Source organism: Brachyistius frenatus, unplaced genomic scaffold (assembly GCF_029030835.1).
Source record: "Brachyistius frenatus isolate BFR_SWC_R1_liver_20210118 unplaced genomic scaffold, ASM2903083v1 Contig_332, whole genome shotgun sequence".
NCBI classification, from domain to species: Eukaryota; Metazoa; Chordata; class Actinopteri; family Embiotocidae; genus Brachyistius; species Brachyistius frenatus.
In genome coordinates, this window is record NW_027210931.1 from 141930 (window position 1) to 167507 (window position 25578).

The 25578-nt window shown below is 41.4% G+C and overlaps 3 protein-coding genes and 1 long non-coding RNA gene across 5 annotated transcripts; 2 read left to right on the forward strand and 2 right to left on the reverse strand.

Moving 5' to 3' along the window:
• Positions 1-968: 968 nt before the first annotated feature.
• fam167ab (family with sequence similarity 167 member Ab) lies at positions 969-8709 on the reverse strand. 2 transcript variants are annotated; one of them, XM_069723514.1, is made up of 3 exons: positions 8579-8709; positions 3961-4517; positions 969-2685 (listed from the first exon to the last, which is right to left on the reverse strand). In XM_069723514.1, the coding sequence occupies exons 2-3, from the start codon at positions 4327-4329 to the stop codon at positions 2422-2424; spliced, it is 633 nt and encodes a 210-aa protein (XP_069579615.1). In that variant the 5' UTR covers positions 4330-4517; positions 8579-8709; the 3' UTR covers positions 969-2421. The 2 variants fall into 2 exon arrangements, with proteins under 2 accessions (XP_069579615.1, XP_069579616.1); XM_069723515.1 differs by lacking the exon at positions 8579-8709 and adding an exon at positions 8539-8559.
• A 212-nt stretch (positions 8710-8921) lies between these two features.
• On the reverse strand, positions 8922-17070 carry lca5 (lebercilin LCA5). Its single transcript, XM_069723513.1, has 9 exons — positions 16700-17070; positions 14331-14740; positions 13697-13938; positions 13207-13512; positions 12651-12788; positions 12451-12547; positions 12051-12190; positions 11768-11948; positions 8922-11662 (listed from the first exon to the last, which is right to left on the reverse strand). Exons 2-9 carry the CDS (start codon positions 14716-14718, stop codon positions 10755-10757), a joined length of 2400 nt encoding a protein of 799 aa, XP_069579614.1. The 5' UTR covers positions 14719-14740; positions 16700-17070; the 3' UTR covers positions 8922-10754.
• LOC138635835 (uncharacterized) lies at positions 13911-14346 on the forward strand. Its single transcript, XR_011312182.1, has 2 exons — positions 13911-13979; positions 14242-14346. It is a non-coding gene; the product is annotated as an uncharacterized lncRNA (long non-coding RNA).
• Positions 17071-18643: 1573 nt separating the features above from the next.
• On the forward strand, positions 18644-25578 carry sh3bgrl2 (SH3 domain binding glutamate-rich protein like 2). The gene is made up of 4 exons (XM_069723525.1): positions 18644-18895; positions 22962-23147; positions 24188-24268; positions 25112-25578. Exons 1-4 carry the CDS (start codon positions 18851-18853, stop codon positions 25124-25126), a joined length of 327 nt encoding a protein of 108 aa, XP_069579626.1. The 5' UTR covers positions 18644-18850; the 3' UTR covers positions 25127-25578.

Below are 25578 nucleotides of genomic sequence, written 5' to 3' on the forward strand. Positions count from 1 at the left end.
AGACCATCTTGGTCAGCACCAACTTGTTAGAAAGTGTTTGCGATGGCCCCTTTGGCAGCCGTTCACGGAAAGAGAGTTGCGGCTTTCAGCAGCAATAAGCCCAAATAAAGCTGGAGCTCATGCATGAAAATCTCAGGCTCAGCAAAACATGACACTTCAGGCAGCGAAAGGCGTACACTTGACTCTCGCATGCAAACGCTCGTGACCCCCCCACCCCCCTCTAAAGTCCTGTCCTCACATGTACCCCGAAACTGCTCCTCTGCCGTGTGTTTAGATAATGGCTATTTTGCAGAGGTCTCTTTTTTTTTTAAGAAAGAGGGGAATATTCATTTCATTGGCCTTAATGAAATAATTTGACATTTTGTGGGGAGTAAGGAGACTGATAGCAGTGGTGAGATTTCCCCCCCCCTCCCACCCCCATTTTTTTGTTGTTTTTTTCTTGACTTTATGCTAAGCTAAGCTAACTGGATACTGGCCGTAGCTTGTTGACAGGACGGGTGTGACAACGATATCTTCCCATCTAAATGTCTGTTAAAGAGCAAATTAGCAACTTTCCAAAATGTCCAAATATTCCTGTTAAAGTACTGTACGTCTGCTATGACAAGAAATCCTGAAACAGTTCTTTCAAAAGTAAGAGCAGGTGTGAATACTGTAATGTACAGCAGGATATTTTCTTTAATGAAGCCTCCAGCCTTGAAACGCCACGACAGTATCTCGTCGTGCTTTAATAGCCTGAAAGCATCGACGATGTAAACAGCCTCCTACCTCCCAGTAAATCACAGGTTCAGTGTCTTTAAGCATCTTCGTTGCAGATCTGCCTGTGCTTCAGTTAGCACTTTAACACAAAGTATACCGATAAAAAGACTCCTTCTTATCCCGGGTTTGAGTAACAAGTAAATATAGAGCCACTCGTAAGAATTTGTTGCGATAGCAGCAATTTAGAGGCCGAAAAAGTCACAAATCTGATATCTTGATCGATTTATTTATTTGTGTAAAAACATACAAATGAGCCATTTAAAATGTAATATATATATATATTTTTAAACAAACCAGTTTTCAGGTATGTACTAGTTGATTATAAGGTTTAGTGCCAAGTCGACAAAGCAGTTGATATCTTGCCAGGCGTTAATACCCTTATTGCTCAGGAGAGACAGCGTTAAGAGAAACAAAGGCCAAGGATTGTGTTTGTACAGAGAGTAAGTCATATCACGTTGGAACAATAGGAGCAGTAATTCTCCTCATTTCAGAAGTGGTTTTTAATAAGTCTTCTGTCGAGGTGTGTGTGAGGATCTGGGATTTTGTATTGTAGTATGTCTGGCCCATTAGGAGGGGGCATCTTCAGCTTCCCTCTGTGTGGCCTCAAATTTCAAATGCTTATTCTTCAGATGCAAACCCAATTTCTTGGAAAGACAATGTTGCCTCCAATGATACAGTACATCCAATTATAACCGCAACTCCAAACACAACAAGGAGAAGGGCCATAACAAGATCCACATAATCACGTTACTGGGAGCTCACGGAGGTCTGGAGGAGTTATAATTCAGTGTTTATCCATAAAACAAAAACATGTTATTGTTTCAAACAGACAATGGCATCTTAAATGTTTACTGTTACGGCAAAAGGCAAAGCTCAGGACTGTGCAAGACAGCCTCAGTTAGAGAAGTTTAGCAAAGGACGAGAAACCATGACGAGTTCTGAAACTAAGTGCAGTTTGACACTCATTAGAAATAATACATCATTGCCATCATATTTTACAAAAACAAAGCTCTCTACATTGAGTCTAAATCAAAGATATATATATATATTGCGTATACAGTATCCAATTTGAATCACTATTAAGGCATCTTTTTGAAAGCGCAAACACTTGTGTTAACATTCAGGATATGGAACAAAGACCATTCTTGACCGTCACCGGAAGCTTCATACAGAGTAGAGTTTCTAGTGTATGTTGTCAAAATATGATTAAATATCTGTGACCAATTTTGGCGTCAGTCTGAGAATGTAGATGGAAATACATCAGGTCATCGGTCATGATAAAGCTGATGAAGAGTCAACAGAAACTGCTTGACGTGAGTGTAAAAACTGCAAGTACTCCGTTTCAAGTCACGATGGCCTAAAGGTCTGAAATGTGCTGCGGTTTTAAGACAGATGTTGCTGTATTTAGCTGCCACTTTAAGTTTAGGAGCAAAAACACTATATATGGACTAAAGTCAAAACCTTCTTCGTAAGTAAAATACATGACCTAAATCTCTCTTTGATTATAGGGACTGTACATCTTTCTCCCAACGATGTGGTTCATTTCACCACTGTCTGATATATGACCGCGGCTGGCGTGTTGGCACTGGAGCAAAGTAAATATTAAAGTTTATTTATTTTTTTGTGTGTGCGTGTTCAGGATTTTTGTTTGCCTGATCGTTGCCACTAGCAGAGCGAGAAGCGGCGGGAGTTAATGTTCATCTTGGTGACGCCGATGAGTCTCAGCGGGGCCGAGAGGCCGAGGCCCGGGGTCACGGGGCATTCGCACAGCAGGTCGGACAGCTCGTCCCGCTCCTCCAGGCCGAAGGTGGCGTCGTTGAGCATCCGCCGGTGCAGGTGGCACGTCTGCTCGATCTTCAGCTTGTTGATGTCGCTGCGGAGCCGCATGAGCTGCCTCGCCAGCTGCTGGTCCTGCAGGCGCATGTCGGTCTGCGTAAGAGAAGATGGAGACGAAGGGGAAATAAACGGGGGAGCAGCACGGCATAAAGGCAGGAAACAAAGTCATTTCACGCGCATCTCGTTTGTTCAGTCGACACCAAAACTCAAGTGTCGGTAGAGTTTGTTATCTTTGAACAAAACCACGCGAGTCGTTTCACTGTTTTCGGTCTTTCTGCTGGGATGACTGACTGCTGGCACCAGCTTTATTTTTTTTGAAAGGACACGTATGACAGCGGCATTTTTCTAAAAAAATATCAACTTTTCCAGAAATCATCATTTTATTCGCCAGACAATTCAATTCCAGCAAAAAAAATATTACGCAGCATAGATCAGCGATTCCCAAACTGTGGTGCGCGTACCGCTGGTGGCACGCAGCGCTCCACCTGGTGGTCCACGGAGCCTTGCAGAAAGGCCAAACAGACCGAAGTCCCCCCCAAAAAAAGTCATTTTATTACAAACAATGTTTGTTACATATACACATCATGTTCAAATTGTGTCAAATTAATTGTTAATCATAGAATTTGTAACATTTTACAAATAAAATGTGCCCGTGTTTAGTCACGAAGGGGGACGTCTCCTTCACATCCGACACAGGATAACCACTGCTGGGTTTACGGTCCGATTCGGACTCCTCGGCTGTTAATTTCAGCGAGTGGACTGAGGGGAACTTTGAAATAAGGTCCAAGAGGTGAGACGAGCTGCTCAATGCTAAGGGACTGAAAAGTTTGGGAACCTCTGGCCTAGATGGACCTCGTGTGCCGATTGCGTTACAAAATCTACAAAGAAAACTCGGTGGGATATCCAAAAACACTTTTTTTTTTTTTAATCAGGATGATCGGTTTTGTCGGCTGTCCGTGTCCAATCGTCTGCGCAAAGATCACAGTCATCTCTCTCGTCCGTCTTTGTGCAGAATGTTTGCGGCCACATACTGTGCGAGTGCGAGTCCGCTTCTGTCACTGCGTCTTCGTGCGCCCAGTCCCAGTTTATGAAGCGCGGCTGAATGTGCAGAGTAAAAATGATTACACCGGCAGAAACTGGTCTGACGTTGTTGCTTGAGTCGCAATCAATATCGCTCACTCGTACGAGGGATTCTTGGGCCAGTAATTGAACATTGTGGATTGTTAAATTCTAATTAGCCAAGTAGCATGAAGTTTCTTCTTTTTTTTTTTTTTTTTTAATCTCAAGTGCTGAACAACACTTCAAATACGAAGCAGCCAAAACAAATACGTGAGAAAAGCGATATGAAGAATTTAAGCAGCGCCTCACCAGTTCTCTTCGGAGCCAAGTGAGAGCTTCGTCGATGTTTTCGAATCCCTTCAGCACCCCTGATGGCAGCTTGCACTGAATCCCGTCTGAGCTCACCACGGTCTCTTTGGCCGTGACCAGTTTCCCCTCCGGCTCCACTTGGATCGGGTCTTTTCCCGCTTCGGCCTCCCTGAAGCGTTCTGCCTCCAGTCGAGCTTTCCACTCCAGATAAGAAGGCCTCCTGGTCTCCAGTCTTAATTTCTCCGTCAGGGCCTTCAAGGTCGTGAGATGGTCATCTGTAGGCAAATCTACACTTTCCTCACAGTCTGCCTCATCCAGGCCATTTGCCCTGTCCACCACGATCTGTGGAGCTGAGGGTGCGGCCATCATTTATCTGCTAAATGCAAAAAGCTCCTAAAAAAATGTGTCAAAATGAAAGTATCTGGTCTGCATCGAAGAAGGCCTCTTTTGTTGTTATAAATGTCCATAGTCATGTGTTTCCATCCACTCAGGAGAGTCGGCCTTTAAAGGATCTTTTAATGGATCACTGATGTTTCAAAGGTAGATCATCTTTAGAACTGCAAAGGAGAAAAGATGCAGGCAATGAAGCGTTTGCTGACAACATTACTGTTAACTATCTTAAAGAGACATAAACTTATGGGACAATTGACAGAAAGGCCTCGGTTTGAGTATCGTATCAGATTACTTCCCTGAAAGACAAAACATCTGTACCCCTTCTCCTTATTTCTGTAAACTGATTCAGATCAAGCGTTTGGCTTCTCAAATATCAAATATTAAAGGGTCAGTACACTGCGAGGACCCCCCCCCACCCCCCGTGATTTAATTTAACGGAAACAAATTGTTTCCATAGCAACGACACAGGCACTGTTAATAAATCAGCAATTTTCCACTTCCTATCCACAGGGATTATTGGCGTTACCAACCTGAGGCGACAGACCACTGGGACGTAGAGCACAGCAGAAACCCTTCTATATACATCTAAAATATACACGATACTAAAGATGATGTTTCAGGAATGACTTTAATGGATCCAGAGCACTGTGGGCATATTTAAGTATATTCCTCATTAGACATGGGTATACTCAGTTCTACACTTTCTATTTAATTCTGTGCATTTTGTCCTCCAGGCAGCAATTAACAAGAGAAGGAGTCTTAAGTCGGCTTGCTCAGCGTGCTCGTTGACAATGTCAACATGCCGATGTTTATCAGATACGATGTTTACCGTATTAGGCCGTTTTCACACCTGAAAGTCTGGTCCGAGGTCCAAACCGAGCTTCACAGCATGAACATTTGACCCAGTTGGTTTTATTTTCACGTTACAAGTACTCTACATGACGTACCTTTGTCTCTAGACTGGCCATTGATTGGTTTGTTTGACGGTGTGAATCAAACGTGTTTTTCCCATTTGCATGAAAAAAAATAAAATAAAAAAATAAGAAACAGCTATTTTCCTCAGAAAAAGGTCGTAGACTTCTCCATTTCAATTTTTCCATGCAATACAGTTAAATACTTCTCTCTCCATTTGCTACTATGGCTCATGTTTAATACATCTTCGATTTTTTTTAATTTATTTAATTTTTTTTTTTCTTGTTTTTTTTTTAATGGGGAACAATAAACTGCCTCAACTTCCTGTGATTGGTCCTAAAGTGTTTTCACACTGCAAACGAACCGAACTACGGTTCCGTTTGATCCGGAACCCAGACCACCTCTTTTTGTCGAACCAAATTTGATCCATCTAGTAGATATTAACATATTTCAGGATAAGTACTTATCCTTTAGTGATCACGACCAGTAAAAATATAGTTCAGTCTGCACCAGTAGTGGTGTACAGACTGACAAAACACCGCAGAATACCTCCACTCCCTGAATACGACATTCAAATCTCAGTCCGAGCAGTTCAGAAACACTCAGAGGGTCTAGATTGCCACTGTAAACACTACTTAGGAAATAAAAGTCACGGACTAAATGGTTAGTACAGCCTCTTAAATAATGTAGCAAACACACACTGGTAATGGGCAACGGCAGCAAAACCAGCCTTTCTGCTCCGTGTCCTCTTACAAAGTCTTTAAGCACTCAATAAGTGGTTAGCCCTCAGTTATTCCATAATGGGCACAGCAGACCAGTGGTGAAGTCCCTGCCCTTGTATCTAATGATAGGTTGGGCTGTTTTGCGAGGTAAAATAGACCTCTGGCTTTGCAGAATAGCTGACTTACAAATGCCTGCGTGGGGAATGGATGATCATCTTATTCACTAGAGGAATCGATGCGTCTCTGGAGATTTAACTGTTACAGGAGAGAATATGAAAGCGGGAGGCATGCATTTTTAAAGACTCTGTAAAGACCATGTGTGTACCGTAAGGAAGTGATAGAGTGTGAATAGCAACTGCAGAACGAGACGGTTTGAAAGGATGCTGGAAAGTGCGTGCACGCATGCAAATATTATATAACGAGCTGTGGTCATAGTTATATAGAAATAAAGGGTTTAACAGCATAGCAGAAAAAAAACCTCAAACCCATCTTTGCTGGCTGAGCTGGTGAACCCAGACACTTTTGAATAGACCAGCAGGAAGTCTGCCTCTTCAGGAAGCCAAATTTCACATCCTGAATATCAAATGCAGCCTGGCCACATAAAAAAATACTGTCAAAAAAGAGGCCACCAATCCCCGTTATCCTTAAAGGCCTGACAGACATCAGGCATCACCCAGACATTCCTCCCCAGTTGCCACATCAATAAAATTCAACTTGTGGTGTTGGACTGTGATTTGCCAAAACCAGGTCTGGCTTGAAAAGGTTAGGAAGTCTGGCTCCCCTATCTGGAACATGCAGTCACGTCTACATAACAAACACGACCGCAGAGTTGCTCATCGGGCTTCGATCTATAACACAAACCCGCCCGGAGGTCGGTTCCGTTCAGGGGTTTTGAATTTCAGTGCCGCTATACTGTGCGAAACATAAGCATGATCCACGTCGCCCGGCTCATGTTAACACAGACGCTGTTCATGGGAGGTAAACACCCAGTCGCTGCAGCTTATTGGATTCTTTTCGTTGTGGCAACAGAAGCTTAATGAAACAGTCTGACATTCAAAGTGCGCCACATTTACAGCATTAAGCAGCCGCAAACGAACCAGTAACTGGATTCAGAAAAGAAGGGATGAATTCAGATAACGTCATCGTATCTAAACTCAACTTCCGAACATAAGCAGGCCTCACTGTGATACAACCTGACATGTTATATCTACACGTGAGGTAGGTCATCTGTAGTACACAGAGTACACTATCAAGTCAACGTAAGGAAGGCTCAAACACTCTTCTCTCGTTTCATCTTTTTTTTACGGGAGGAAAGAATCAACACTAAATATTGCAGTGGCACAAATTAAAATCTTATTGTCTAAAGACTTAAATTGTTGAAAGAATGTGGGAATAGAAGACATTCATTTGAAGAATTTACTAACTTTTTTTTTAACCTGTATTTGAGGAATGAACCCTTTTTGTGGCGGGGTGGAAAGTAACAAAGTACATTTACCCCAAAAAATACTGCTCAAGTACAATTTACCTTTCCATTTATGCGACTTTGTTCTTCCACTTCACATTTTACAGGAAAATATTGTACTTCCTGCCCCACTACATTTATTTTACAACTTCAGTTACTTTTCAGATGAAGATTTGACGCCATTGATGACAGAGATTGGATAACAAGCTTTTAAAATATGACACATTGTCAAAGTTTCCAACCTTTTTGGCTTCAGGCATCTTGAAAACAGCAGTGTGTAGTCGAGGTCACATTTCAGATGATTATTACTTGCCAACGTCTCCACCGAAGAGTTATTTCCCCCTCCCACTAAACTTCTCAAGTTTAATTTCACCTAAATATTAATATGACGCAATATCTTAATCAGGAATTTTAAGAAAATTCTCCCAAGTCAGAAAACTGAAAACAGATTTTTGAATCACAAATTCGTTTTTTCTTCTTTCCTGTCCCAGTAATCATCCGACAACTCTCTATCAACATGTATCCGCTGTCCCTGGATATAAAACGGGATATAATACAGTTCAAACTGGCTCTACCTGCAGCAGCTACAACAGTAACATGCTGCTTAAACAAAGTAATAATAATCTAACGATGTCATATAATATCAGTCAGAGGGATAAAAAAAAACAACAACAGTATCCTACTTTTATTCAAATACTTAATTCTTCTGCTAATACTCGTCTACCTCCTTGGTTTTTCAAGCAGGACTTTTTTTTTTTTTTTTTGAGTATCTACACATGTACTTTTACTGAAGTAAAGGATCTGAATACTTAATCCTCCCTCCCTCCGCCCCCCTCACTGCACTTAGTTTCCCCTCAGCATTAAGGCAAGACATGTGGCTCTCACTGGTTTCCTCAGAAAATAGGCTTTCATTTTTTTTTAATTTTTTTTTTTTACTGTAAATATAAAAGCCGACACGTTCACGCTGGAGTTGAACTCGTAAAACATTACAGCACGGGGCGAATCGAGTCTAATGGTGAGTCCGCATATTATTAGTACGCGTGAGCTTTTCTTGCATTTGTGACAGCGTGCTGCAAGGTGACTCGTTACCGGTTATCGCGTGGAAGAAGCTGCCTCGGGCTCCCATTACCTCGGAAGAAATCTCCCCGCGGCGGTCCACCGTGCCATCCCGAATCTTTGCAGCCCGATCAGTGCAGCTCCGCTCCCTCCGTCGCTCTGACATGATCCTCCTCTCTGCTGCTCCGCGGTCCACTTGTTTTTGAGCAGAAACCTACCCGGGTGGGGTGGGGTGGGGTGGGTGGGTGGGGTGAGGTGGTGTTTGCGTCAGGTTCTGGTTGCTTGGAGACGTCCCAGGAATCCCTATCAAGACTTCCCGCTGCATGAATATCGGTGGGAGTGCGCCACAGTTTAAAAACAAGGCATTATCTTGGAAATATTTATTGTCATTCAACAGATTTTTTTTTTTTTGTGTGTGGAAACAATACCACTAGATGAGTACAAAATGTAAAAAAAAAAAAACCTCACATGCAGGCCGACTAAACACACATTTTTTTTTGTTATTATTGGTTACACGTTTCACACCAAAATCAGTATTCTGAATTCCACCAGAATAAATAAAAAAAGATGTCAAAATGTAAATTAAATGTGATTTATTTGACATCTTATTGATTCGGAGCGGGAACAGCTTGGTGCCACATTTAGAGTTGCTGTAAGAGTAAGAAAGTTTTGAGTCGTGAAATGTAAATTAATAAGGACTCGGTAAATAAATAAACATTACAATTAGGGCATTTTGTTAGTTCGCTTCAATACAGACTGTGACAGTTTGTTTTAGTGCTGATTGTCTTGCTGGGCGATAGTGCTATAGGCAACCATCACATGAGGCATATTAGTGCAGGACACAAACCACTGTAGTCTCCTGATACTTTTATTATTACGTCTGTCAAGTAGGTTTTGTTTTCGGTGCGGTTTGTTCGTTTGTCTGCAGAATTACAGAAAAACTACCAACCGGATTTTTTTTTTTTTTTTAATGAAACTTAGTGGACGATAGCGTGAACTGAGGAAGGACCCACTCCTGTTTTGAAGTGGATCTGAATCACGGGGCGGATCCACAAAATATTTGTCACTATCATTAACATTGCGCGATATTGGCCCACTTAAATGTCATGCATCTTAAAGTCCACTAGATGGTGGTAAAGTTCAATAGTGGAAAAACATAGGCCATTATAAACACCACGACTACCGTGTTGAAGTCCACACGTACTTCCTCCAACTTAATACAGCATGCGGTCTTCATGTAGCACTTAGGGACAGTGGTTGTAACATCGCCTACAAATGTAATAATAAATAATAATAACGTTTGTGTCCTCAAACAAAGGTTTGGATACATAAATACACACATATATATATATACAACTTAAGTGTCAATAAAACTCCTTGCCCTTCTATTTTTTAATAAGACATTGAAATTTATCCATGTAGTGGATGATTTTTTAATCATACATTCCTCTTAATATTCATAACTTTAACCCTGCAGGAACACAAATGTTTTAGGAAGTTGAAACGTACCTCATTTTATGTAATTGTCAGACATTCCACAAGCCCTCTACGCACACTGTGATTGTCATATCACTCGGTGGTACATTATTATGGCGTGAACTCTAAAATTCGATGAAAAAAAAAAAAAAAAAATAGCGTGCGCAAACTTTACAAAATGAATCTTGCCCACATAAAGATACTCAAAAAAAAATGCAGGGCTCATAAAGCAACCGATAGTAACGGCATTCATAAACTATACAAAACCTGGCTAAGTGCTAAAAATGCAATGTAATGTGAGCTGTATCCAAAAAAACCGCTCAACGTGACCGCGTTACTTGTCTCCCGGTACGCATTTGGTCTTTGCTTCGATTAGCTAAATGAACTGCCAGTTATATTGTGCCAGAAAAGAACTGGAAGGCAACGACACAAACCTCCTGAAATCGAACAAAGTGCAAGTGAATTCTGTAGAAGCCGCTGTCTTGAAAGTCCAAAACCAGCTCCTAATCGGCGTCGGCAACAGCGACACCCATCTTTGTCGTTCATCTGTCGACTCGACGGCACCCGGAATCGTTGGAAATAACTTCAGTTCCAAATTTCCCTTGAGATAAAACGTTAAAGACAGTTCATAACGTCCTGCGGTATTTTGGATACGTTCCAGAAAGTTTCTTCCCTTCAATGTTTGACTCTTCTGATTATATATTTTTTCTTTAATGGGTAATCAATAGTTGTAATAGCAGAAGTGATTGCCTGACTGTCTGCAATCTTAAACTTTATAAAGTCAGTTCCTCTATGTCATCATCAAATGACGCGATGGCCCGGATGGCAGGTCTGCTGTCTGCAACATGTAAGGTGTTAACGGAGGACGCCGGAGGAGTGGAAGACCCTGAGCTAAAGCTGAGCAGTCCTTCCCTTCTTGAGCGGACCCCGTTGGCGGTCGGAGGCCCGTTTAGGACCTCCATTTTATTGAGGGTGCTCGTGCTGTCGGCAGCAGGTGCGGCGCCAAAGAGCTGCTGCATGAGGCTGGACTTCTTGTCCTTCCCCGCTCCTTTCTCTGACCCCTTATCCGGCTCTGTCTTCCCTCCTCTGAGATCGAGAACCCCTGTCGCTTCCAATGCAGAGTCCCTGTCTTCTTTAGGCGGAGACGGAGGGAAGCCGAAGGAGGCGCGGGAAGCCGAGTGTCCGAACGAGGGCGCGTAACCTCCAAATGCCAAGTCGTCACTGGGGATTTGCGACCGCGGTGCTCTCCTCCCCGCCCCCGCTGGACCTGCTCCACCCTCGATGCCCGGTCTCCTCCTTCCGTCTTCTCTACTGCCGGCACGCAAACCGCCCGACTCCTCTGATTCCGTGAGGCCGAAAATCGAGTCGCGGTTCCTCTGCTCGGCAGGACGTGGAGAAGACTGGTCAGTGGTAACCTTACTGGACTCGGAGGGACTTGACTCCACAAACTCGGAGTCCTGGGTTCCCCGGTTTTTACGGTCTATTTCTCGCATCTTCGCCAGCAAATGTTCTTTTTTGCGACGGGCCTCTTCCGCTGCTCGCTGATTGGTCAGAGTTTCCTGGTTCCACCTCCCCACTTCTTCCTGGACATGACCACGCTTCCTGTAGCTCTCTTCCTCCTTCTGGCTAAACAGGTAACTCGTCCTCTTTCTGTCCTCTTCGTCCTTTTGTTTCTCCAAACCTGTGGACAAAGTGCGTGTCAGATTTCAGTAAAAGTCACTGTTATTGTTTTCATGTGCTTTTTATTGGATGAATATATAGTGCTTTGTCTTCGGCTTGTCATTACCGTCTCTTTGTCTCTTTGTCTTCTCTTCGAGGACATTCAGCTCCTGGTTGAGTTGCTGTTTCTCCTCTTTCTCCTTCACCAACTCTTTCTCCCGGTCTCTCTCTTTCTCCCTCCTCTTCTGCTCTTCCATGTTTTGAGGGCTGTCTTCCGTCTCTGTCTGTCTGTCCACTCTGTCGGGCTCCTGTTGGCAGAAATTGATCGAGTGAAACAGGTAAAAGAAGTTGAACGGCAGCGGGTATGAGCGGTGTGGATGTTGGGGAGAAGTTTCGTGCAGACACTTCACCTTGAGTGACAGGTATCCGTCGATATTCGCCCGTTCGCTGCATTCGTTGGCATCGGCGACGGCGGGTGGCGGCGTGGGGAAATCCAGACTCGACCTCCTGCCTTCAGTCTGCACTGCCTTGGTGCTGTTCCTGCTGGGGACTATATGTTACACAAAAAACAGGAGCGTATAAATTAAGAGTCACTTTTAGGAGTCCTGCTCCTGACGCGTCACCAACTGTGCTTCTCTTGTGATTTTTCCCGGGAACCGTCGCCACTGACTCTCAGCTCTTTAAGCTTGTACAACTGCAAACGCAAAGGATTGCATTCAGCGATTCGTCGCGACGTAACTGAAATCGGGAGTTTATTATTTCCAGATAATTGCACAAATAAGCTTTTAGCAATCGACAATTAGGTCGTACCTTTCCGCTTTGTGCCACTGTCAGCATCTTTTCTTGCACAGGGTTTCACCATGCGGTTCGCATAAATATTTCGAGCATCAAGTTCTCTCTCCTTCTCCTGAGAAAATAAAACAGAAGAAATTAACCAAATTAAAAAAAAAAAAGGTCATATAATCAGCGATCTGCTTTTCAAACCGGCCGTGATGTGGTGTATTACGCACCTTGAGTTTATTGGTCAGTCGTTCCAGCTCTTCCTGCAGACTCCTGATCTCCTCCTGGGCGCTGATGGTCTTCTTCTTCTCTGCGACCAGCTGCCTCTGGTAGCTGCTGCTGCTCAGCTCCACGCTCCGCTCCAGCTCCTTCAAAGACACGCACACGCACGAACACCGTTCCGTTGGGGAAAGTGAAACCAAGACTCGGGATAGATGAAATGAATGAAAGCAAATTACCATTTCATTTGTTTCGCGGAAGAGGAAAGGTCGATGCGTGTTACCTGAACGCGGGCCTGATTAAAGTGTGTCGTGTTACCTGCAAAATGACTGTAAAAACTTGGGAACCGGAAGCTTCTCATTTGCTACACAGGAGCCAAAAGTGTGTGTTTCCAGTTTTGCTGTCGACACTCACACTGAACAACTTTCTCAACTGTAACTCCAGCTTAATGACGTTTCTTTGAGCGTTTCCTGCATTCTTGTAGCGTCGCAGCGCACCGCCTGTTAACAAATGCAGTTACGACAAAAAAAAATAAATTGGTAAACGGGTCCTCCGTGATAAATTTACCTTAATCTTGCGTTCTGCCTCTTGGGTCCGGGTCTTCTCTTCCTCTAGGCTGCGGCTCAGCTCGTCTCTGGCTCCTAACTCTCGCCGGTCGACCACTTTCTTTAGCCGTGTGTTGGTCGCTTGAGTTCGCTGCAGCTGCTCCTCGCTGTCCTTCCACCGCCGCTCGGCCGCCCGTTCCCGTTCCTGCGTCCGCTTGAGTCGCTCGCGCAGCACGTGCATCTCGTTGGCGTGGCGCGACAGAAGCTGGGAGATCTCGCTCTCCGTGTCGTCGTAGCGCTTCAGGGCTCTCTCTTGACGCATCTGAAGCTGCGGTACGCAAAAGGAATGCACTTCTTAACTGCAGAAAGTGTTGAGGGTGATCAGGAAGGGAATATTCTCAAGGTCGAAGGTTGTGGCTGATTTTCCTGCAAAGGTGTGCGCGTTTGCTGTCGTCGGAACTCTGAACATTGAACATTGAACATTGAACCTATAAGTGGAGAGTCGGGCCTACCTGTCTGAGAATTCGATTTTCCTTGTGCAGTTCATCAGTGCGCTGCTGCAGCTCGGCAAGAGCATTACGCAACTCGTTGATCTTTAGCAGGCGGGCCGAAAGCATGCGCTTGGTCACCAGGTCCAGCTCTTTGGTTGGTGAGGACTCCTTGCTTTGTGAACGCACTCCCCTGCGATGGTGCTGGATCAGGGCCAGGCCGCCTGGACGCTGTGGGCGAGGCACACCCCGGCGCCCCAGAACACCTGAAGGGAGAGAAACACATTGTGGAGAAACAATTTAAAAGGTAACGACAACACTTACTTTTACAGGTCATTACCTAAAAACATGGACACATACAGCGACACACAACGAGTAGAAATACTGATTGTGGCTAAAGGCTCATCAAAACCAAATTTGAATCGTAAGAACGCGGCCGGGGTGCTGGGGCAGAACTACAAAATCCAGATGAAAGTGTTTTGTGCTTATCAATGTATATGCAACAATAGTGCTCATAAAAATCGGATTTTAATACGAGTACTGTATGTTTTTTTTTTTTCTTTCTGCAGAAATCCCCATGTTAAAATCTGCCTAACACTGCCATCACCTGGACAGTTGAGTGAAGTTAAATGGTGAGTATTACGTTTCATTTATTTACCTGTCTTGTGGAGAGAGCTGCTTGAAATCCTCTTTCCCCGCACACCTCTTCGTGGGGAAGGAGATGGAGTCCGGGACCGCGAGTATGATGAAAATGAGCGCGCCGAAGGAGACTCGTTCTCATAATCCTCGGAGTAAAATGACTTACTGTTTCTCCTTCCCTCTCCATCTGACATCCGGTCCCGATCTGGATCCGAATGCCATGTCCTCGTTTTTGATCTGCTCTCGACACTGACCTCTTTTTCATCCTCATTGTGGATCTTGTCTCGAAATGTCTTTTTGTGTTTCTGCACGGATGACGATCGAGAATCTTTCTTGGCGCTCCGGAGGGACTGGCGACTTAGATCCCGGTTGTCTTCATGCGGGTCAGTTCTGTTTTCACATTCCATGTTGTCACTTTAAGAGGCCGTGCTGAATTCAAAAATAAAGACGGGGAGAGAAACAGAACAGACTTTGAATTACATCAGGATTTTTTTTTTTTTCCAGAGTTACAATTCAACATTAACAAAGTCTTATCAGTACATGATTTCCCTTAAACTGATTTTGAAGACTAATATTAAAAAAAAAACACGGTAAACTGTCTGATTTTTTTTTTAATTATCCAACAAGTATAAAAATCTTTAAATTCATCCAAAACAGTTAGAAAAAGCGAGGCCGATTGGTTTCTCTCAGGCTTTCTGTATTTTATGTCTTGGTCACTAAGCAACAACACAGGAGGTGGAATTTTCCATGAGACTGAATGAAGTATGATATCACTATTCCACACCACTGCTCCTGCAAAAAAAAAAATTAAAAAAATAAACTGCTATACTGCCACCGTCTGCCCCGGTGACTTACTACAGAGTTAGATAATTCCCTTTCACTGCAGTAAGATGCACATGTATACTCACAGAATATAGACATATAATCTTGTAGAACTTTAAGTAAGTATGTGTTGCATATTTAATATTTAGGGTGCCCCATTCTGTATTTATCTTTCGACAATATTACATATCTTTCTAGAATACTTACAATTATTACATCATTATGGGTCAAACAGGGTCCGCTATCATGAACACATGATCTGCACTCATAAACATTTGCAAGGTTCATTATATTCCTGTTTTACCCATCGTAATGAACAGCAACACATTGGAGCCGGCGACACCAACAGACTTAACAAACTGGTTAAGAGGGCCGGCTCCATCATCGGCTGCAAACCGGACAGCCTGGAAAAGGTGGTGGAGAGGAGGACGCTGAACAAACTATTATCCATATTGGATAATCCTGACCAGCCTCTCCACCACCTGCTGCAGGGACAGAGGAGCACTTTCTCCAAAAGACTCCTCCAGCTCCGCTGTCACAAGGACAGATACAGGAGATCATTCCTGATACAGGAGATCACTCCTGATACAGGAGAACATTCCTGATACAGGAGATCACTCCTGATACAGTAGATCACTCCTGATACAGGAGATCACTCCTGATACAGGAGATCACTCCTGATACAGTAGATCACTCCTGATACAGGAGATCACTCCTGATACAGGAGATCACTCCTGATACAGTAGATCACTCCTGATACAGGAGATCACTCCTGCCGACCACAATAAGACTGTACAATAACTCACCTCTGGCAAAATCCATCACACAACAATAACACTGTTGACTGTGTTTCTTGGTTGTTTGTATATAATATATATGGATATATACTGTACTGTATATACTGTGCATTTTATATTTATATTTTATATATTTTTTACTGCTATTTTACTGCTATTTTATTGCTTTTCTATTATTCTATTATTATCTTATCGCTTCCTGTATGCTGCTGTAGCGAAAAAAAATGTCCCCTCGGGGATTAATAAAGTAAATACCTAACCTAACCTAACACCTACAAACAGGAATAGATTTACAACAACAGAGACTTTACAATCAAAGTGAACTTTTTGATGCTAAAAAAAAAAAAAACACAAACCTTTGACGATATAAAAAAAAAAGGTGATTATTGTGAAAAAAAAAAAAACAACTAAACGACACTAAATCACATCTAAAGTAAAAATAGCTCTGCAGTGAAAACAAATCTGGAAAAGAGATGTTTACTGAAGCGGCTTCCTGATTGGATTAAAGTAGGCCGCGTGCTGTTGACAGGTGTATTGTTGTTGTCAAGAACAGCTGACTGGTGAAGACAACGAAATGTGTTGGCTGGAACCAACCGGGTCGTGTATTATAAAATATATATATATATATTTAAGAGATAAGAGAAGTAATTCAGTGTACAAATATCAACAAGTGTCTCGAGGAAGCTAACGTGGCTGGGTGAGTGACAGCTAGCCTAGCAACAGACGACTGTCAATCAACAGGTGGACTTGTGTTGTAGCGTTTACCGACCCGTCCGTTTTCACGCTGGCTTTAAACGCATCGCCGGTGCTGCTCGGTTTCCCGTAAACTTTGTCGTCGTTTCCAGCTGCTTGTTTGGACCCGACCGGCTAATTTGAGCAACATAGCTTCAATAGCTCGCGAGCTAGCTTGAATTTTTTTTTTTTTTTACCTAACTTAGCAACCATTAGAAACAAAGCGCGTAGTCGTCCGCCCTTTTTTTTTTTTGGAAGTAAACAGTCACGGCTGTCGTTTTACAATGCGCTGTCCTGTAATGATCCGCATTGACACGTCAAAGCGGACGCAAAAATGAGTCCTGCTGGGTCAGGGGCGTCCTGCTACCTTTTCTTCCCGTCCACGCCTCGAGGCTGGCGTGTCGCCGCTGACGCTGCACCATGGCAACCGCAGCACTCCCTGCAATACCGGTATACCACCAGAGTGGCGCTGTTGTACGTGTTGTGAAGAAAAGAAAAAAAAACATGCTTGTGTCAATACATATTATTGTTATATCTATATTGATAAAGAAGAATATACTGGCACCACACATTTGTTTAATGTTTGTGTAGGATTCAAAACATGTATAATTGAAAGTGTCTTATGTGGTTTCTTATTTTTATTTTTTATTTTTTTATTTTATACACTTTATTAATCCCCGAGGGGAAATTTCTTATGCTGTGCATATAAGTGTGTGTGTGTGTGTATATATATATATATATATATATGCAAACTTTGTCATTTTATTTTATTGGCAGCAGCATGTATTGCAAAATAAAATGCAGAGCACCATATCCTCAAATTTATATATATACAAATATAGAAAAGAGATGCTTACTATGATTGGATTAAAGTAGGCCTTGTGCTGTTGACAGGTGTATTGTTGTTGTCAAGAGCAGCTGACTGGTGAAGACAACGAAATGTGTTGGCTGAAACCAACCGCACATCTCAGCGGGTCGTGTATTATTATTATTATTATTATATATATATATATAATATAAATTTGAGGATATGGTGCTCTGCATTTTATTTTGCAATACATGCTGCTGCCAATAAAATAAAATGACAAAGTTTGCATATATATATATATATATATATATATATATATATATATATATATATATATATATATATAAGCACACTTATATGCACAGCATAAGAAACCACATAAGACACTTTCAATTATATATGTTTTGAATCCTATATATATATATGCAAACTTTGTCATTTATTTTATTGGCAGCAGCATGTATTGCAAAATAAAATATCCTAAAAAAATGTATAGGATTAAAAAGAAAAGTTTAGATATCCATGATCTCTATTTGCATCCAAATATGAATAAAATACTCAAAGCTGGTGAAATGCACGGCTAGATTTTTTTTATTAATGTCGTTGTAGTACTACACATGAAAACAAATGGAAAGGCTCAAAATGCCCCCATCTCTAAAGTAAAGCGTATCCACAAACAGACTGAGACAGTCCCTAATTTAATTTAAACCGGTAATATAGTATGCTGTTCAGTCACAAACCGAACAAAAATCGAATTGATTCCCAGAAAGCTACTACAATCTAGAGAACTACATTTTCCTATTTATAATGCAGCTACCTGAAACTATTTTGGGAATATAACTGTCAAGGTGCCGGACATAATCCTAAACAAATTAGATGTAGGAAGTAGGCTAGTATGCCTTTCAAAATAAACGGGTAGCCGAATTTGTGCTATTAAAATGCTTGGGATCCTGAAACCAGATTATAATTCAAACTTTATGTCTTCAGTAGGTTCAATAATATTTGTACATGGTTGTGTGTGGGAATATATGGGATATATATATATATATATAAAGTGGTGTATCAATTCCTCTGGAGAGAATCCATGTCGTTTGACTAATTATTTATTTTGAAAGTTACGACGGAAGTGTATCGTTCCTGTGAGGAGTGTTGCATGTGTGTTGACGGGCTTTAAGTACCACAGTCAGCAGAGCAGGAGCGCACGCTGTTATATTATCATGGCTCCGTTTAAATATTGGAGCCGCGTATCTTCTCTCGTTTGAAGCACATCGACCAGATTGAAGTTATTTAACCGTCTTTCGAGGCGCTGCTGCTGCTGCTGCTGCTGCTGCGACCGAGCAGTTTGTTTTGTCGACTGCCTGACATCAATTTGGGATTAAAATGGTCATCAAGCTGTATATCGCCTCCTCAACTGGCTCTATCGCGGTGAGTGTTTGCAAATGTGTCATAAAACTTGCTGACTGTTTCTGATAAAGATTGGAGGCGGTTAGAAAACCTTGATGTAATTATGCAACCGGACTTACGAGTGCGCCTGTTTTCGCCTTGACAAGCAGGAAAATTAACCAGCATCATTCAGACAGGTGGGAAGATTGCTCATGCATGTTTTTATTTTTTTTTAATATTTGATAGACTTCGTCTTCTTCTGTGGTCTAGGCAGTGCACGTGTCATTTTAGCCTGTTGAATTTATCTTTGCTGCATTTAAAAAAAAATTTTTTTTATAAATTTATAAATTCTTTTATATAATTTTTTGTTGTTGTTGTTTTTTTTTTTTTACAACTCCCTCCTGTATTCAGAACATAGTACAAATACGGTCAAATTGCATCCCTTCGGAATTAGGATGTACGAGGCAGAATAACACAAACAACAGTAGGCCGATATTAGTCTTCACAATTATAATAGGCAATAATTGAGTTTTATGTGATTTACACAGTCTTAACAACAATAATGAAGGATGCCCAAACAGCCTTTAGATCACATGTGTGTGACCAGGAAATTGAGGAGGCGATGGATGGCTATTAAACACTCATAGGAGTATACTCCAGTTTTTTTTTAGTTTTTTTAAATAAGCAATTAAGGCATTGTTAGAGTTTCAAACTTTCGGGGCATTGTTCAAGCTTCAAGTTTTTTGTTTTATTTTGAAAGCATTATCAAGGACAGGTAGACCTGAGGAACAATATGCTTCTTCACTTCTTTGGAGGAATCTTATTCTCATGTGTGCTAAACATCTAGGAAGAGTCCCTGCAACTGCTGAACAGCAGCTGGGCTTAATCTAAACACAAAACGCTTTATGTCTGGACACTTGATTGGTAGTCTTCTGAAATAATTAACTGACCAGCTGATAATCTAAATCATTAAAATGCTGTGATTTCAGCATCTCAAATGTGATAGCCTTGCCCATTTGCTGTTTTTATATCACAAATTAAAGATGCTTGTGATGAAGAATGTTGGTCGGGCTAAAAAAACACAAACAGATTCAACGACATCACTTTTGGTTCTTAGACATTGTGATTTCCATTTTTCACTATTTTCTAAAAATGAATGGATCAAAAACTATTGATTATAGTTACAGGACAAGAGCTGCAACTAACAGTTTTTTTCATTATCTATTATAACAAAAGAACTGTTAGTTGCAGCTCTAGTCCTGTTGTGCCTCTTGGTAAACCACACATACTATGGAGAAAGCCCAGCTGATGCTGAGCGTGAGCAGCAAATCATTAAACAACACTCCTGCATGAATGCTCAAAGAATTATGTAATGGAACAAATGAGTAATATATTTATTTTAACATGCTCTGGGTCAAGAAGAGAGCAGCCCAATCTCCAAGTGTTTAGAAAGGAGTTATTTTTAACCCTAGGACACATACATTTGAAAAACACAGACTCTCTTTCTCACACTGACACACATCCACACACAAAGTACAGCCATGCACGCTTGAGTAGGTCCACCATTTAGGTCAGCTAAGTGAGTGTTGAGCTCATGTGAATGTAATTTACTCTGAATGCTTCTGATTTGAGTTACAAGTGATTGAATGAAGAAGAAAGGTGAGACTGGACCCTTCAGCTGATTGAATGTGACATACCGTAGATGTACGCACATAAAGGCGAGGATTATGACATATTATAGTTGTAGACGGGTTAAACAGAAATGCAGGAAGACGACATGAAAGCCTGAAGTCAGGAGATGAACTCTGGATAACACACAAGCACAAATGCAGGGATATGTAAACAGGAAAAGACACACTCAAAGAAGTAGTAGACGACGTGTCCCCATAAAAAAGGAGCAGTTCACGGTTTATCGTCAGTAGGTTAGTGGGGCGGAAATGATCCGCCCACAATGAGTGCAAACGAGGTTATCCCCCTCTCTTCAGTATGTGTGTGGTGTTTACATTTAGTGATTTGTGTTTTGAATTTAAGTTTTAATCATTTAAAAATGGTCACAGTGACATATCTTCACATCATCTGATCCAATAAATGGTGAAATGATGGTTCTGAGAAGACATAATGATCCCATTGTCTTGACAAGGAATGTGTAGTGCAGGTTGAAAGTAGTTTATTGGGGTAAATTGAGAGGGGAAATCACACTTAACCTCCTACTTATGTTTCTTAACAAGAAAACAACACATTTAAATCCTGCACACACACACACGCACAAAATCTAAACTCATCCTTCCCTCCTGAAACACACTCTCACTCTCACTCACAGTGGGCACCTCGTTCATTATTCAGACCCATGCTGCCTGCCTTTCACCTCAGAGGACGACCGTATCATTTATGCCGTTCACCAGCACTGTGACGCACAGTATAAACTACTACCAGTGACTATATGGAGTTTTAACCTTTTGACCAGAACAAAACAGCCATTTGTCTCTTTTAAGACACTCAGTAACTATCATTTATCTTCTTGTGGGGTTCGACAGTCCACACAAAGTTGTTTTATGATCACACACAGGGAAGCTTTTAGAGGGAGACAACAGATTACTTGCAGTCTAGTTTGGGTTTGTGTCTATAACTGAATATCCAGGACAATGCTTCACTGTCTTTTTATGTAGAACAATAGCATCATTGTGCCTTCCAGTCTTCCTAAAATAATGCCCATGTGTACACACACACACACACACACACACACACACACACACACACACACACACACACACACACACATACACTTTTATTTTGCTACTTTTCATCTTCTGCTTCAAAGACAGAATTTCTAGAAAATGTTTTTTAGGAACCGGATTATAGATGATAACATTTAGTCTCGGGAAAGCCCAATTATTTTTATTATTTATTCACACTGTCTTGCCGCCAAATTGTATTGTTTAATTAGCCTTTTGTGATGTTAATGATGCTCCTCATGCATTTTGGTAGAATTCAAGTCACCTTTGCATAGATCATTCAAATGGAGACAAAAGAGAATGAATGATTGCAACAAATTGGATGCTGTGAATAAAAAGCATGTTTACATGATGTTTGATGCTGCTATTGAATATTAAATTAATAACTGCTATAAACAAGCTTTGAATAATCACACGTTATACGCAATATAAGATCGAAAGATAGATAAAAAAAATGGCACAACAATGGTTTAAAACTGCAGACCATCAGGGCAAAGAGGAGAAGACAGAAACACTGACAGTTGCAGGTCTAAGACAGCTGGCCTGTCTCTCTCTATCTGATGTTTATGTTTATGACCTAGTGTGGGAGTTTTCTGGCTTCTAAAATTATCCTCGGACTTTGCTTTCCCACAAAATTCACAAACACTGTCATGCAGTCCAAGTCACACACAGGTCAATACTGTAGGGAGCTGCTTGCATCCATCCGAGACCACAAAAGGCAAAGTCTGCTCCATACTCTCAAGAAGAGGGTATTCTCTTGCATACATTCCTGTAGTTTTTTTTTTCCCCCAACTTATTAAAGAGTTTTCATTGATAAATAATTATTTCTAATTGCTGCCTATAGCCTGCCCTGTAGTCTAGTAACTGTTTTGATGAAAGATAAGGTTAGAAGCATACTGTAGTGAAGAATGTCAGCCTCCAGGTTACAATCCTAAACTCCTCTGCTAATCAGTAATCCTTCTTAATGTCCCTATTACCCACAGAGTGGATGTGCGATCAATGCATACAGTACACTACATGCGTGTGGGTGAGTGGGAGAGAAAACCCCTCTTGGTCTGATAGGTGTCAGTTTACCATTTGTCATTGCAGGAGTGTATTAAATGCCCAGCCGGCTAGGAGCAGTGCACAGAGACGGAAGGGATTATATACACACACATACAGTTGTGTCCACCTGTACTTTATGTACACAAGGACATACATATGCATACATAAAGGCAATATACAATTATGCCACTGGGGGGTGTTGGGTGTAGTGCATTTGTTCACTTTTGCTTATTATAAAGTGCTGTACCCTTGTCATACATTTTTATCCTCCCCTTATTTTCTAACCTTCTTCCACCCTCTTTTTTTCTCTTGTTCACTTTTGTTCTGTCCAGGTAAAGAAGCATCAACAGTCAGTGGTGGGTTTCCTGGAGGCCAATCGAATCAGCTTCCAGGCAATAGACATTACCATGCTGGAGGAGCAGAGGCTCTGGATGTACCGCAACATACCTAAGGACAAGCACCCAGAGAAAGGCAACCCACTGCCTCCACAGATCTTCAATGAGGATCAATACTGTGGTGTATGATAGATATCATTTAATAATATTTATAATTGCCCATGCCCACACACACACACACACACACACACATTTTGAATACATTGCTAAACATTTACCAAGACCTTATTTGAATGCCATTATTTTTCACATAATTTTACATCATATTTTCATAATTTTTGTTTGCCCAATGCATCCTCCTGCATTTGTACAATATTAAAAATGATCACACAGGAGCTGATGGAACATCAGATACAAATAATACACGGATTCCCTCATCAAAATACTGATCTGCAGTGACTTTAGCAGTTAAAACCTTTAAACGATACCTTTAAAGTCAATTGAAACGGTATTTACGCATGGTTTAGTTACAAGAGATATATAAAATCAGATCCTTCATTGGCTCACTCAAAAATGGGTGTGGTTTTGCAAATATGGAGCAATACAGAGCTGAAGAGTCAGTTCTTAGAGCTGCTGTTAATGCAAATAAAGGGCTCACTTCAAATGTTTTTTATGGGTTTTCAATATGGTTCTTTACATTTTACCGGAAAAAAAGTAAAGTGATGATATAAGTGGAGATACAAAAACAAACAGACTGTATATTTTCCATATAACAAGATAAAACACAGGATAAGAACCTGAAAACTATTTTAAAGTGACTCGTTAAACACGTGGATGATTGTGAATGTCCAAGATTGCTATACCAATGGTTCACATTAATGTAAGGGTTAGGGTTAGACAACATAAGTCATGTAAGGTAAAGCTACCTTTGTTGGTGAATGAATCCCATCAGTCAGTTTGTGTACTCCGCTGAGAGTGCATGCTACTGCGTAATCCTGTCGTAATCCAGTTTCATGGGGGGGGGGGGCAGATTATCTGATCGGCCTGCCGTCACTCTCACTGGCCAAGGTAATCCAACATTACTCTGAAATGTCACCGTCATTAAATGATATTAAAAGCAGCGCTGGAAGGCCTATTTGGCAGCGACATTTACAACCATGTTTCACACTTGTAGAGATTGTATAACACTCAACATCCTCATTTCTTTCTTTCCCACCCTGCAGGACTATGAGGACTTCTTCCAGTCAAAAGAAAACAACACTGTGTTTGCATTCCTTGGGCTCTGTTCACAACCCTCTGTGAAGGTAAGTGAATTTACACACACATAAGCACTGAAATACACTGCTCTCTATGGTACACTGTAAATCAAAATACCAACATGGTTTGCAATCACTCTCAACTTCCTCTAAAACTAAACACTACTCTCTGACTCAGTGCTTGATCAGCAGCTCTTCTTTCCGTCAGCAATTTTTGACATATTTGATTCATGATCTATCTGTATTTCATGCATGTCAGCTTTTTTGGGAGGTCGGAAAAAGAGAAGTCGGATTAAAACATCAAATCCCATATATCTTTATTCAGTGGCATTGCATCCTACCCGCAATCTATTTTACAAATGTCAAAGATTAATCTGATGCGTCTCCCAAAGATCCTCTTAGAATTTTTATAATCATAGTTCCTACCTCAACCAAAGAAGACTTGATTTTTAGTGCTTAGATTATCAAGGAAACTCATATGATACATTATAATACAAGTCACTACAGTGGTGATTTTGAAAGAATGCAAAATTACAGAAAGCATTTAGTGATTGAATATCAAAGGGGTCTATTTCCAACCATGACTAAAGAGTATTTAGTTGAGGTTCCCCCCCCCCAGTCACATCCCTTTCTGTTCCTCCTCTAGCGCTTCATTGGATAACTCGGTTAGAAGTGATTTGATTGCTCTGACAGGATATTGAAGAAACATTCAGTCTGGAAATGCTCCAGAGTTTCATGTTGAGCAGGGATTTCTGGCTATACAGTATAACATTTTTGGTATAGAAAATATAAGAAGCATTTTCTCAAGGATACAAGTTTCATTTCTTGAATAAATAAAATGAATAGATAAATACTAACTTTTGCACAATTGTTTTTCCTAACCCTTTTCAGGATTCAGTGTCATAGATCAAACTGTTGGCATGTTTCATCCAGGAAACCTGAAGAGGTCTAAGTTTGCGTCACCTCCTTTCCCATGATACAGCTTCTACAGCACCATCGTTTTGCCAAACACCGGCCCACGTGGATCTTTTCCCTGTTTGACTTCCCCTGACTATAAAGAACTCCTTAAACAACATTCCACCATCACTGAATCTCCCAGAAGTGTGAGACTCTCAACAAACCTCAGAGATGATCACGGAAAGCAGGAATTAACTTTATGATGGTTTAATCTGTGTTTCCTTTTTATGTTTAACACACTGTGACACTGAACACTGTTTCAAAAATGCAGTAGCATAAATTCAGCGCAAACCAGAAGACCATGTAGCAGATCAACAGAGCCCTTCGAACAATCTAAATGCAGTGGATGGAGGGAGAAACAGTCAGGTGCAGCAGTGCAGCACATGTCACCTGAATACACA

What these genes read in the sequence shown, in the direction of transcription:
- fam167ab (XM_069723514.1), bottom strand. Translation starts at nt 4,329, where the DNA reads ATGATGGCCGCACCCTCAGCTCCACAGATCGTGGTGGACAGGGCAAAT. An exon ending in CTTGGCTCCGAAGAGAACTG is followed by an intron (nt 2,686 to 3,960) that starts GTGAGGCGCTGC and finishes TCTCTTACGCAG; the next exon opens with ACCGACATGCGCCTGCAGGA.
- lca5 (XM_069723513.1), bottom strand. Translation starts at nt 14,718, where the DNA reads ATGGAATGTGAAAACAGAACTGACCCGCATGAAGACAACCGGGATCTA. An exon ending in AAAATCGAATTCTCAGACAG is followed by an intron (nt 13,513 to 13,696) that starts GTAGGCCCGACT and finishes TGCGTACCGCAG; the next exon opens with CTTCAGATGCGTCAAGAGAG. An exon ending in ACGGATACCTGTCACTCAAG is followed by an intron (nt 11,949 to 12,050) that starts GTGAAGTGTCTG and finishes TTCTGCCAACAG; the next exon opens with GAGCCCGACAGAGTGGACAG.
- sh3bgrl2 (XM_069723525.1), top strand. Translation starts at nt 18,851, where the DNA reads ATGGTCATCAAGCTGTATATCGCCTCCTCAACTGGCTCTATCGCG. An exon ending in CCTCAACTGGCTCTATCGCG is followed by an intron (nt 18,896 to 22,961) that starts GTGAGTGTTTGC and finishes TGTTCTGTCCAG; the next exon opens with GTAAAGAAGCATCAACAGTC. An exon ending in ATGAGGATCAATACTGTGGT is followed by an intron (nt 23,148 to 24,187) that starts GTATGATAGATA and finishes CCCACCCTGCAG; the next exon opens with GACTATGAGGACTTCTTCCA.